Source organism: Xenopus laevis, chromosome 4S, assembly GCF_017654675.1.
Source record: "Xenopus laevis strain J_2021 chromosome 4S, Xenopus_laevis_v10.1, whole genome shotgun sequence".
Taxonomy (NCBI): domain Eukaryota; kingdom Metazoa; phylum Chordata; class Amphibia; order Anura; family Pipidae; genus Xenopus; species Xenopus laevis.
In genome coordinates this window covers 132,652,729-132,665,812 of record NC_054378.1, presented here as the reverse complement: position 1 = coordinate 132,665,812, position 13,084 = coordinate 132,652,729, and the positions used below count along the sequence as shown (strand labels likewise).

The 13,084-nt window shown below is 41.5% G+C and overlaps 1 protein-coding gene across 4 annotated transcripts in view; it reads right to left on the bottom strand.

Moving 5' to 3' along the window:
* The window catches only part of nisch.S (nischarin S homeolog), a 56,910-nt gene that overhangs the window by 29,454 nt on the left and 14,372 nt on the right, over nucleotides 1-13,084 (bottom strand). For 2 of the 4 annotated variants that reach the window (XM_018240910.2, XM_041591101.1), the window contains exons 8-13: nucleotides 12,559-12,711; nucleotides 11,222-11,290; nucleotides 10,239-10,424; nucleotides 9,241-9,369; nucleotides 5,853-5,966; nucleotides 2,996-3,089 (exon numbers count right to left, since the gene is read on the bottom strand). In XM_018240910.2, coding sequence (XP_018096399.1) covers nucleotides 2,996-3,089; nucleotides 5,853-5,966; nucleotides 9,241-9,369; nucleotides 10,239-10,424; nucleotides 11,222-11,290; nucleotides 12,559-12,711 — 745 coding nt within the window. 4 annotated transcript variants of the gene reach the window in all.

The window sequence follows — 13,084 nt, the reverse complement described above, 5'->3', positions numbered from 1 at the left end:
CAATCTTTGTTTTCAGATCTTTTGAGAGTTGCTTTGAGGATCCCATGCTGTCACTCTTCAGAGGAGAGTCAAACAGAAGCACAACTTGCAATTGGTCACCTTAAATACCTTTTCTCATAATTGGACACACCTGCCTATGAAGTTCAAGGCTTAACCAGCTAATCCAACCAATGTGGTGTTGCCAGTAATCAGTATTGAGCAGTTACATGTATTCAAATTAGCAAAATTACAAGGGTATCCAAATCTTTGCACAGCCAGTTTTTCACATTTGATTTAATTCCATACATCTGAATACTGCTTCACTAAAAATCTTTGTTCAGAAAACCCCCCAGTGCTCAGATGTTCCTGGGAAATTAAAGACATATCACTGTTATCTTTTTTGTTGAAAGTGGAGTAGATTAATATGCAGACTGAGGGGGGGTTCCCAAACTTTTGCATATGACTGTAAATAAATGTAATTTGTGAAGCACTAGCACTTTAATAGAACAATTGATGAATTACTAAAGAGTGTATAATCATATTTCGGATAATGAATTGATAGTTGGTAACGTAAATAGATAAATACAGAATTGATTTGTTAAAAAGAAAATTAATTTATGCATACACTAGCACCTTAAAGCAATGGATCATAGAAAATAAGGAATTATTAATATGTACGTAATGAATTGATACTATAAAAAACACGGGACTAATTTCATATATAAGCAGAAATGCTAAAAAATCTGTCATGGGAAAGAGATCAGATAAAATGAAGATAATGAGCATATACAATTGTGATGGTACTTCTGTAGTAATGTGTAGTACAAAGTAGGGTTTTGGAGATAAACAGGTGGAGAACAAGAAATAGCGTTAAATCAAAAATGGATTCCAGTAAAAGACTCTATACCAGTTTTTTATGATTTTAAATAATGTTTTAGAATCAGGTTTTACAGAAGGGATTGCTCGGTTGCCATGACAACCCGAGAAACCGGAACTACACCAACCCGGAAGTCTAAAGGAAGGGAGGCACTGAGCCGGTGGAATGCAAGCCGTGTTTGGGGAGGGGGGGTTGGCATGGCAACTGGATGCGATTGTCTTTTTAAGGGAAAAACGCAGAAAAGTCTGTATGCCTCTGAGGAAGCCGATAGTTTAGTCGAAACGCGTCAGGCAGAATCAACGTCATGGCAAGCTGCGGGGAACGCCAGGAGGAGAGGGAGAGAAAAAACATTTGCCGGCAAAACCCCCTCCGTGCATTCCATCGGCAACCTGCTAAGGACTTGTGGTTTTATGTGACTGACTTCATAGAGCAAATGTGACTACTAAAAATCCTTTTTAAAATAGCTATGGGATTTATGTATTCCCTTATTGGAGCTTAAAGGTACATTGCGAGGATGCTGTGAGATGCTACAGGTCATATCCCTATTCAAGGTCTTGGAAGTAGGTATTTGTGGCAGACTGAGGAAGGCTGAATTAACCACTGGTGTATCACTCAGGGGAGCGGAAGGTTCATCTGAGCAAATACATAGACACAGGGTGTCATCCAAATCTAATTAGTATTACACTTTATACCATTTCTGGTCTCTCCGGTGCCCTAGGCGCTGATCCATTTTTTGGTTTGTGAAGTTCCGTGTAAGCGCTGCATGGCTTTCCCTGTTTATTCCATAGAACACCTGAGAGCAGTCCACATGTGCTAGTCTACCCCATCTCCCCTCCGACTCATATCATCAGCTCTTACAGTTTATTATAAGAATTTGCCCCCTCACTCTCTGGCAGGAGACGGGCAGTGAAACCAAGGGAGGTTTACGTGACGTCTGTAAGAAACGCATCCAGGGATGAGATCTTGCACCCAGAACTGCACGCAGGGGAGGCTTCTCTGGAAAGTTCTGTTGGGTCTGAAGGAGAAGTAAGTCTGGGCTAAGATGTCACCTGAAAGAACTTTATTTAAAGGGATTCTGTCATCGGAAAACATGTTTTTTTCAAAACACATCAGTTAATAGTGCTGCTCCAGCAGAATTCTGCACTGAAATCCATTTCTCAAAAGAGCAAACTGATTCTTTTATATTCAATTCTGAAATCTGACATGGGGCTAGACATTTTGTCAGTTTCCCAGCTGCCCCTGGTCATGTGACTTGTGCCTGCACTTTAGGAGAGAAATGCTTTCTGGCAGGCTGCTGTTTTTCCTTCTCAATGTAACTGAATGTGTCTCAGTGAGACAGTGAGACATGGATTTTACTATTGAGTGTTGTTCTTAGATCTACCAGGCAGCTGTTATCTTGTGTTAGGGAGCTGCTATCTGGTTACCTTCCCATTGTTCTGTTGTTAGGCTGCTGGGGGGGAAAAGGGAGGGGGTGATATCAGTCCAACTTACAGCAGTAAAGAGTGACTGAAGTTTATCTTGGGGCAGCTGGGAAATTGACAATATGTCTAGCCACATGTCGGATTTCAAAATTGAATATAAAAAAATCTGTTTGCTCTTTTGAGAAATGGATTTCAGTGCAGAATTCTGCTGGAGCAGCACTATTAACTGATTCGTTTTGGAAAAAATGTTTTTTCCCATGACAGTATCCCTTTAAGGAGTTTACTGATGGGGTGTTTATTCTGAGCTGCCCCAAGCACTTAGCCAGTATAATGGGAATAACCCTGTTTTACCCCAATTGCATGAAGTTTAGCGCAGGGATAACCAATGCAACTGCCCTTGCCAACCATAACAGGAGTTTCATTTCTAGGCTAAGACAAGCAAATAGGGGAGAAGACTTGGGCTAGTTTAATGCTGGGCCAGCCACAGACAGTGTTGGACAAGCAGGTGCCACAAGCAAAGGTTTTCATTTGGGCCAATAACAGGCCAGGGTCGTGGGACACAGATGCACATATGGTGGTATGGCTATAGCTCACAGATGCCTTGGCTCCGGGCACATTTGCACACTCATCAGCTTAAGGAGGAAGCTCACTAACACAATGGAGACTGAGCAGTTTGCACACTCACACAGCAGGACAAGGAAGGAAGATGCACAATTACCTTGGCTGCAGCTTATAGGCCGAGACAGAGAGGAAGAGGAAGCATGGGCGGGAGAGGAAGAGCCAGCAGCAGAGGGTCGGAATTCCTCATTGATCTGATAAATAAAGGGAGAGATCACAGCATGAGAAGCCAAAAAGTGACAGAGGCACAAATACCCTATAGAGAGAAACCTCACATCAGGCATCAGTCACACAGAACAAAGGCAATTCACTGCTCATCTCTCAGTGTTAGTTTAATTCTGTACATCATAATACTGTTTCCATAGGGCCACAGAGGCCTATAAATTAACTAAAAACACAGAAAGTAACAGTTGTCCATCAAGCTGGGATAGAGATCCATAGGCCCTTTGCCTAGGACTACAGAGGTGGAGGCCTTATCTTGGGTTCTATGCCCATTTAAGTTCCATTCTTCTAGCTATGCTGTCCTGCCCGCTCCACTCCCAGCGCACGAATCAGAAGCCTTCACAGAAACGTCATCTCTGTGGACAAAACACATACCAACGTGTGACATCTTTGTCCTCTATGGAACATCTAACATACACAGAATTCCTTAGAGAACAAGTTTCTGAATTATGAACAGAAGAGGTGAAATGGCAGTCTTCCATAGCAGATACAACTTGACTCAATGAGACTCTTCCTTACCAGACAGAGAACTATATGTTAGGTCCAGTTCTTCCCAACTGAGTTCTTCCTTATGAGACAATACCAACAGAATGCCATTCTTTGTTTTAACACCCAGTCCTACAAAGCTGAACTCTTTCTTGTGAGACCCAATTCTACAGAAATGTCTCTCTTTCCAATAATATAATAGATGTACTTGAAGTCATTTTGTGCGGTCATCCTCATGAGATGTGGTTCCACACCATCACAGTCTTCCTCATGAGATACAGTTCTACCTCACTACATTCTTCCCTGCTCTACAAAATGGCACAGTTCTTGCTTGGTATGTTCCATTCTATAGCATGGGTAGGGAACCCAATCTACCATGTTGACACTATGTCAGTACCACCTCCCACAAAAGTAAAGGGATCTGTTGTTTCTGTTGTGTAAAACGTGCTGGCAAGGGTTACATAGGTTCCATGAGCCATGACGGCCATAGTTCAGAGTCCCTGTTTCCTAACAAGAGCAGTCAATGGCACAGAACATGGATGTTGTGGAAGCCTCTAGAGACAGGGACAATGGCTTCTATTAGTATAAAGGAGTATTAGGAAGAAAGAGATGAGACAAAAGGCCAAAGTGAGCGAGAGGCACATGCAGGAGAACAGACACAGGGAATGGACTGGAAGTATGGGCAGAAGGTACAAGCTGGGTGGCAAGAGAAGCAGAGAGGGCACAGGTCCAAGTCACAGGACTTAAACCGAGGAGAATAAAGCAACTGTTAAATAAAACACAGAGATGGATGTTTTGAAAAGTGGTTGCCAGAAACCTGGAGTGGAGGGTAGTGGGGCAAGAGACAGAGAAGTGGCAGGCAGAGGAAAACCCTGTCCTTAGTGCTTACAATAGGTGTGTGGGGGGGAGCAAATACAGTTTCCCTACACCTTATGCCCCCCATAGTCCCCTATCCTGCACTTTATAAAAGGACTGACCTTAAGGAGAAACAGCACAGAAGCATGCAGGTCACATTGCACCCACAGTTTGCATTTTGCCCAATGCATAATAAATGAGTTGTGGGGTCTGGCAATGAGTAGGCATGGGAGTAGGCATGGGTGTAAGTATGGGAATAGGCATGAGTGTAGGCATGGGAGTAAGAATGGGAATAGGCATGGGTGTAATTATGGGAATAGGCATGGGTGTAATTATGGGAATAGGCATGGGTGTAATTATGGGAATAGGCATGGGTGTAATTATGGGAATAGGCAGACCCAAATGGTGGTGAATACATCCAGCACCAAATTAACAAGTGATCAGGAGAAGGTACTTTTGAAAGGGTTATCTTTTGGGTTGGTTGCTCGCCCTGACTTCTTTGAATTGGACTTAGAACTTTGCCGATTTTTTAGAAATATTAAGTTAAAGCTTCAATTCTGTGATGAAAGTAGGGATACTCCATTAAGCCCAGTTAATACTTTTTCTGGAGGCAGTTTGGGGTTAAAACAACCTAGCCAATTTATTGCCACTGTTGATAATGTTTTCATTGATGCGTTTGTGAAGAATGTAACACAGGATGTTGCAACATTAGAAACTAAGTAAAGGAAAGGTGATTTTCATTTGATTCCCTATAATTTGAATTCCAATGAATACAAAGCCCTACAGGAATTAAGACAAAATGACACTTTGGTTATCAAATCAGCAGATAAAGGTGGAGCAGTTGTTATAATGGACAAGGTGTCCTAGGTGTCCTATATTAAAGAAATAATTGTCGGATGCCACGACCTATCTACCCCAAACTAATGATCCGCTATTTGATATCCAGGCTAAAATACAAAAATTGGTGTCTGAGGCACTCGAATTAAAAATAATTGACACACAATTAGCATGGTTTTTGCAGAACAATAATCCAATTACAACAATAATCCAAGTTAAAATACATAAGAGACTGGAGTCTCCTCCTGGTCGACTTTTTATGTCTTGTACGGATTCAGTACTTCTTTGTCTATTTTTGTGGACCGTGACATCAACATGTATGTTCCCCAACATAGGTCATATATTAGGGACACAAGAGATTTTTCGGAAAATGTAGGTATGGAAGTAGGCATGGGAGTAGGCATGGGTATAAACATGGGTGTAGGTATGGAAGTAGGTTTGGAAGTAGGTATGGGAGTAGGCATGGGAGTAGGCATGGGAGTAGGTATGGGTGTAGGTATACTTAAGTTGCAACACTCTCAAGAGAATGGAGATTTCTTCAGTGCTAGAAATCGTACCTTCTTATCCCCAGTCGCCAGCTTATTCCTTGCATCCTTTGATTTCTGAATTGCTTTTAGCACCTCGACTGTGTCCAGCTCTTTTTCTGTGGTAGTGGTACTGTCCAAACAAACCTTTAAAGATAAATATGAGTAGATTGGATCTGGTTTCACTAATGGAGACAAACACAATTCAATACAAATCCATGACATTGGAATCCCCTGTGGAGCCAAGAGCAGCATAAGAGTTCGTAGCAATGACGGCCGGACCCCCAGACTCCACTCAATGTCATCCCAGTAGGCTGTTACTGTAAGGGAAAAACTTATTTGGCTGAGCACCCACAGGAGTCAAACAATGTTTTATTCAAGGGGTAGAAATTTGCAATTGGGATTTAGCCCAGATTTCCTAGGCCTGTTCTGCCATTACTGGATTATCTTGTTCTACAAATACTGTACCCCACATCATCTCAGCCCAATCACAACCTCACCCCAAGTTTCCTTTTCTATGAAGGGCTTTTGGAGGAAGATGAAGCAAAATCTTTTCATTACTCTGTACAGACATCAGAATAAGGAAGGGGAATATGGAAGCAGCATAATTACATTGTTAGTTCATAGTTATGTTTGGTTGAAAAAGTTCACCCCTCCAAATGAAGCATCTATACCTACACAGTCTGAACTATATTAACCAAAATCTATATTAATTGTATTTTGTAATTGTATATTCTGCTTGTCAATAAATCATCCAGCCTCTCTCTTAAAGGAAGCATCACGTCATCATCTGGCAGTGCACCCCCCAACCTCTCTATGATAAACCCCCTACTCTGTTTCTTTAAATGAAACTTCTGTTTCTCTAGTCTGAAGGGGGGCTCTGGTCTGATGATCATCTTTATGGGTAAAAAGGCCCCCTGCTATAATGTCTATTTGTCTATAATGTCCTCTAATGTACTTGTAAAGTCTCCCCCCATAATATAACTCTTCCCTCCCTCTAACCAGTTTAGTTGCACTTAGTCTCTGCACTCTCTCCAGCTCATTTATATCCCTCTTAAGGACTGGAGTCCAAAACTGCCCCCATACTCCAGATGAGGCCTCACCAGGGACCTATAAAGAGACACAATTATGTTTCATCCCTTGAGTTAATGCCCTTTTTTATACAAGAACTTTATTTGCTTTAGTAGCCACAGAATGACACTGCCCAGAATTAGACAACTTGTTATCTACAAAGACCCCAAGATCCTTCTCATTTAAGGAAACTCCCAACACACTGCCATTTAGTGTAGAACTTGCATTTATATTATTTTTGCCAAAGTGCATAACCTGCATTTATCAACATTGAACCTCATTTTCCAGTTTGCTGCCCAGTTTTCCAGTTTAGACAAATCACTGTGCAAAGTGGCAGCACCCTGCATGGAACCTATAGTTCTGCACAATTTAGTATCATCTGCACAAATAGAAACAGTACTTTCAATGGCACCTCCAGGTCATTAATAAACAAGTTGAAAAGCAAGGGACCTAGTACAGAGCCCTGCGGTACTCCACTAACAACACTGGTCCAATTAGAAAATGTTCCATTTACCACCACTCTTTGTAGTCTATCTTTTAGCCAGTTCTCTATCCAGGTACAAATACTATGTTCCAGGCCAACATTCCTTCATTTAACCAGTAACCTTCTGTGTGACACTGTATCAAATGCTTTAGCAAAGTCTAAGTAAATCACATCCACTGCCATCCCAGAATCCAGGTCCCTGCTCACCTTCTCATAAAAAGAAATTAAGTTAGTCTGGCAAGATCTATTACACATAAAACCATGCTGGCACACATTCATAGTATTATGATTTGCTATGAAGTCCAGTATCTTATCCCTTAATACCCCTTCAAAAAGCTTTCCTACCACTGATGTCAGACTAAATGGCCTATAGTTTTGAGGCTGAGAACAGGATCCCTTTTTGAATAGCGGCGTCACATTAGCAATTCACCAGCCTCTCTGCACCATGCCAGATCTCTTCAAAAATCTTGAAAAATTAAGTTAAATGATTTGGCTCTCTAAGTACCCTGGAATGAATCCCACCAGGTCACAGACCTTTGTTTATCTTAACATGTAACATGTTTCCTAATGTGTGAACCATGCATCATTAATTGTATTACTAGAATTGGGACTATTAAGAAGGAACCCTTTATTAACTGGTTCCACATTTGTGTAGATAGATGAAAAATAACAGTTCGGAATATCTGCTTTTTCTCTGTTCTCATCAATCAGCTGACCCTCTTCTGATATCAAGGGTCCCACCCATTCCTGCTTCTTTTTTTTTTTTACTATGCACATAATTAAAACATATTTTTGGATTATTTTTATTGCTTGCAGCAATACCCTTATACATATTGTAAGCTGCGGGATCCACAACAGACACTTCTCTTCTCTTTAAGGCAGTTTATTTACACACAGGGGTGACCATTTCAGGATACAAAACAAATAAAAATAAATCCTGCCAACTGGGCGCTACCTTCACAAATGAAGAGTTCCCTTACTAAACTGGGCCCCTTGTGGACTATCAGTAAGCAAACACATAAGTAGGGGTCACCCCTGTACTCACAAATCTTCTGGGGGATTGCTCAGACAGACAGACCCTCTGTCACTTGGTCTCCTCTCTCTGCACCCTGCAGTGGCAAATGGCACCCCCAGCCCCTCTGGGAGTTCCTCACACAGGCAGGTGTCCTTCCTGCTTCCTAACAGCCTCACTAGAACTAAATACCTTTCCACAGGACAGTCTTCCTATGGAAGGTGTGCGCTAATCCATGAGCTGGACTACTGGATCGGAGTACCTGGCTTGCCTGTTCTTTCCAGAATACTCCAGCTTCCAGGAACTGGCCACCAAAGCTTTTAAACAAAGAACCTATTCTCTCTTTATGAACACCCTTTCTGGTGCCTACCTCTCCCACTAAGGAGAACTTAAAGGGAAAACACACCTTTTCCCACATTGTTTTGGTCACTCTACCATCATATCTATTTTAGCTTGTCTGATTTATTGGCCTCCTTGTAGCTTATAAATGATTCGGCTGTACCAGATAACTTGAAAGCCTTAAAAGCAGGTCTTTTCTTACCCACCTCAACACCAACGCTTCTATTGAACCAAAAAGGTTTTGCTTTGCAAAGACGTTCCTTGCTTACAAGAGGACTATAGTATACCAACATGTAGATTTATTATAAAGATGTCCCATTTCTGTTCTGTGTTTAACCCTGTGAAAATCTTTTCTCAGTAAAAATGTTACAGAATGCCAGTATACTGGCACAGTTTGCCCGCTTGCAGCAGGAATATGTGGCATTAGTTCAGTGCCAGGGATTATTGGGTACATGTCAGGCTATTACTCCCTTGGCCAAAGCCTATGGTCAGTGTAACAGTGGAGCAGGCCTCACCTCAGACGCTCTGTCTCCAAACAGCGCAAGAACTTTGGTCCGAAAATCTGGAATGATGGTCAATGGATTCCCAGCAAGGAGAACATTTTCCAAACACGGGAGACTTCCAATATTTTTTATTTCTTCCAGCTAAAAAACAAATCCAAACAAACAAAGTCTTCCATACAATCCCAATACATTAAATATTATTCACATAAATTCTCAATTGAGAAATATAAACATGACAATGTGGCATAATGAATTCATCTGTTGGCCTAATGTGTTGGCATAAGTGTGGCACCCTACTTGCCTTTATTGGTGCATCACTCTGTGGGTGCTTATCAGATGCATTAATGGGTCACCTCTTGGTGTCTATTTGTTGTGCTGAATCAATGGATCACTCTGGGGGTGCCTACAGTAAAGATGTATCACTGGGGTGGCTGCAAAGGTGTATCAGTGTAAGACAGGGGGTCTTTCTGTTAATGACTAGGGGGCGTATATTAATGTGCATATTACTACTGGTGCGTCTATTTCACTGCTATCAGTCCTGGTGGCAAGTCTGCCATATTAACTCCTTAGCAACTTGTAACCGCTTCTGCAGCCTCTGCTCCACCATTAAGCCCCCCTGTGTATCAAACTCACACTGCACCCCACCTTATAATGTAAAAGCACAATGTTTCCTTTTGCTACAGTTTATACAGAAGAAATGCCTAAAGAAATACCCAGTAATAACATTTCTACCCCGTTCCTCACACAATCATATTCCACCACATTCAATAAAAGGTGCAGATTACCATTCATGGGAGGGTGGAAGGGGCATTTACATCATGTATATCTGCTTAAAAACACTTATTTTAGTGCAAAGAATCCGTAGCAACCACACGGTACTTGGCATTCCAAGCCTTAAAGCTGCTGAACACAAATGTACATATTTAACCACAAATGAGGACTAATTAGAACTTGGAATACTACTGAACTTCCCCTTTAATAGCAATATGTACGAGGCTGTTACTACTCACCTGCTCAATTCTGTTATGACTTAGATCCAGGTTAACAAGTGAATACAATTTATTGAGACCGCAGAGACTTTCCAGAACATTCCCAGCCAGACTGAGAGTCTTGATATTCCCAACTTTTGTGTGGATGCCATTGAGGTCCGCCAGTTTGTTGTAGGACAGATCCAAGTGAATTAAGTTGTACAAGTGCTGTTGGAAAAAGCAAGATGGGGGTTATTGTCTGCCCCAGTGCAGCCCAACTGCACGGGTTCTCTTGGTGCAGAAAGTTCTCTGTCAGGGGCTTCCCTCATCAGCACAGAACTTTCTATAAAATCTCCGTCCCACCAGTTCTAATAGCACTGAATACATCTCTTGGCCCCAAGGTACCTGGCTATGTCCATTATCTGGAATGCTTGGGATAAGGAATGCTTTTGGATAAGGGGTCTTTCTGTAATTTGGCTTCATGTCTAAAGTCTGCTAAATCTATTTAAATATTAAAAAAAAGTCAATGAGACTGTTTGCCCCCAATATGGATTCATGCAGCTCAGTTGGGATCAAGTTCAAGGTTCTGTTTTGTTATTACACAGAAATAGGAAATGGCTTTTTAACAATTAGACTTATTTGCTTCAAATAGAGTCTATGGGAGATGCCTTCCTGTCATTTTGAGCTTTCTGGATAATGGATCTCGTACCTGTATACAATTTATAAGGCCTTTAACATCTTTGTGTGTTTGGTTGTGAAGTCTACAATATAAAATGGGGCAATGCTGGACTCAAGGCCCCTGTTGAGCTGCAGACACACAGTTTGTCTTCATGTTTTCACACGTCTGGATAAAAGTATTTGTGAAACACGACTCCCATTGTATGTAAATATATTCTTTTATATATATATACTGTATATATATATATATATAGGATGTATTGTGTGTGTTATGGTTGTACCATTTAGTGTCATGCTTGGCATAGTGTTGGGGCACTTGCTATGGTTCATGTAACGTTTAGATTTACCTGCAAATTGTCTATTGCAGAGATGTCATTGTGGCTAAAGTCCAAGTATTCAATCTCAGGAATTAGTTTCTGCAAAGAAAGAGAGAACTGGTTTTATTTTAAACTCATGCAGTCGTTATGGGCATCAGGTTTATATTGGCAGCAAAGTCTTTTATAAAGGCGGCACAGAGCAATGGAAGCAGTTCCTATAGAAGGGGCAAAACACAGAGTCCCAATGGCTATGCCCAATGCCCCCCACATATCCCACTACATGATGCCAGTAACAGATAATGGGGGGGCAGAGAAAAGGGCAGGAAGGAGATACAGTAACTGAAGGAAGTGACATCAGTCCCATACAGTAAAGAGCAACAGGACCAGTACATGGACTTCCCACCTTTCTACTGCTCCACATGGTGAGGCCCAGATCACATAGCATATGTGAAGAGTGCCGACATCTTTCGTCCCGCGGAGATCGGTCGTTTAGTCGATCTGACAGGTTTGATTTGGATCCCGACCGATCCCGCCGGAGGCCATTGCGCATCGTAATTTGATCTTTCAGTCATACGGCCGAACATTCAGATTACCCCCGAAATAGCCATGCTCGTTAATTGGCATATCGGGGAAAGATCCGCTCATTTGGCGACAGCCACCTTTACTTGTAATTTAAAGGGGACCCGTCACCAAAAAAATTATTTGAAATCCTATTTTATCACATTAGTCAAGCAAAATTAACTATAATTACACTACATAAATGATTTGAATCTTGTTTCCTTCAGTCTGGGAAATTCATAATTATAACAAGCAGGCAGGAGCCATATTGTGGGACACTGTTATTAAGGCAAGTTTTGTATAATCTCGGAATGGGGGAGCTGATGTCCATCCCCATGTCCTGGTTACACAATTAAATGGTGAAGAGATTGGGGGGAATGTGGAGAGAGCAGTGACATGTAGGAGGTGACTTGTAGGAAGTGACATGTAGGAAGTGCTGAATGGAAAGTGAAAGTAATTGCCTAAGGCATAGAGGAGGGGCAGGTAATATTTGATTGACAGCTGAGATGTTTAAATGAGCTTACAACAGCTATGAATAATTTAATTTAAAAAAAATTTGGATTTCATGTTTAATCGGAAAAGGACTTTTTTGATACAGATGTTTATGTCTGGGTGACAGGTCCACTTTAAGCTTTTTGCCCTGATAAGTGGAAACATTTACAAACAATTGATGTTTCTTAATTACAGCTGGCAAAAAGTATGTTCAGCATCAGCTCAAATAATTCAAATGACATTGAATGGGGGGTGCACTGTCCCTTTAACAGCAGTGAGTGTGATACAGAGGACATAGAGTGAGGAGAGTGACTTACAACAGAATCATCAATACTGGAGATATGATTGTGGCTCAGGTCGAGTGTTGTGAGTTTTCTCCACTTGGGGACAACAGCAGTAATTGGGCTCTCAGAGGCTCCTCCCTCGGGCTCCCACTGCTCAAACTCATAGGCCTCAGGCACCAGAATATCCTGCAAAGGAAACAACAGAGCAATCATTTCCCCCATAGGGTTCACTATTTCTATTGTGTCATTTTTAATACAGCAATATACAGTAGCTGCTAATGCAAAATCAGCTTCTCTGTGTATTCATCATCATCATCATCATCATCATCATCATCATCATTTCTTTATATAGCGTCTACAAGTTACACAGTACCTTCGTTTATAACAAATGGGGATTAATACAGGAGTAAAGAAGTTAATAGGAAAGAAGAGAAAAGCATTTAATAACTACAAATCTGACTCAGGATATGATTCATAAAGCTTTAATAAAAATGAATGTAAACAAGGCTCCAGGGCCTGATGGCATACACCCCCGGGTTCTAAGAGAGCTTAGTTCAGT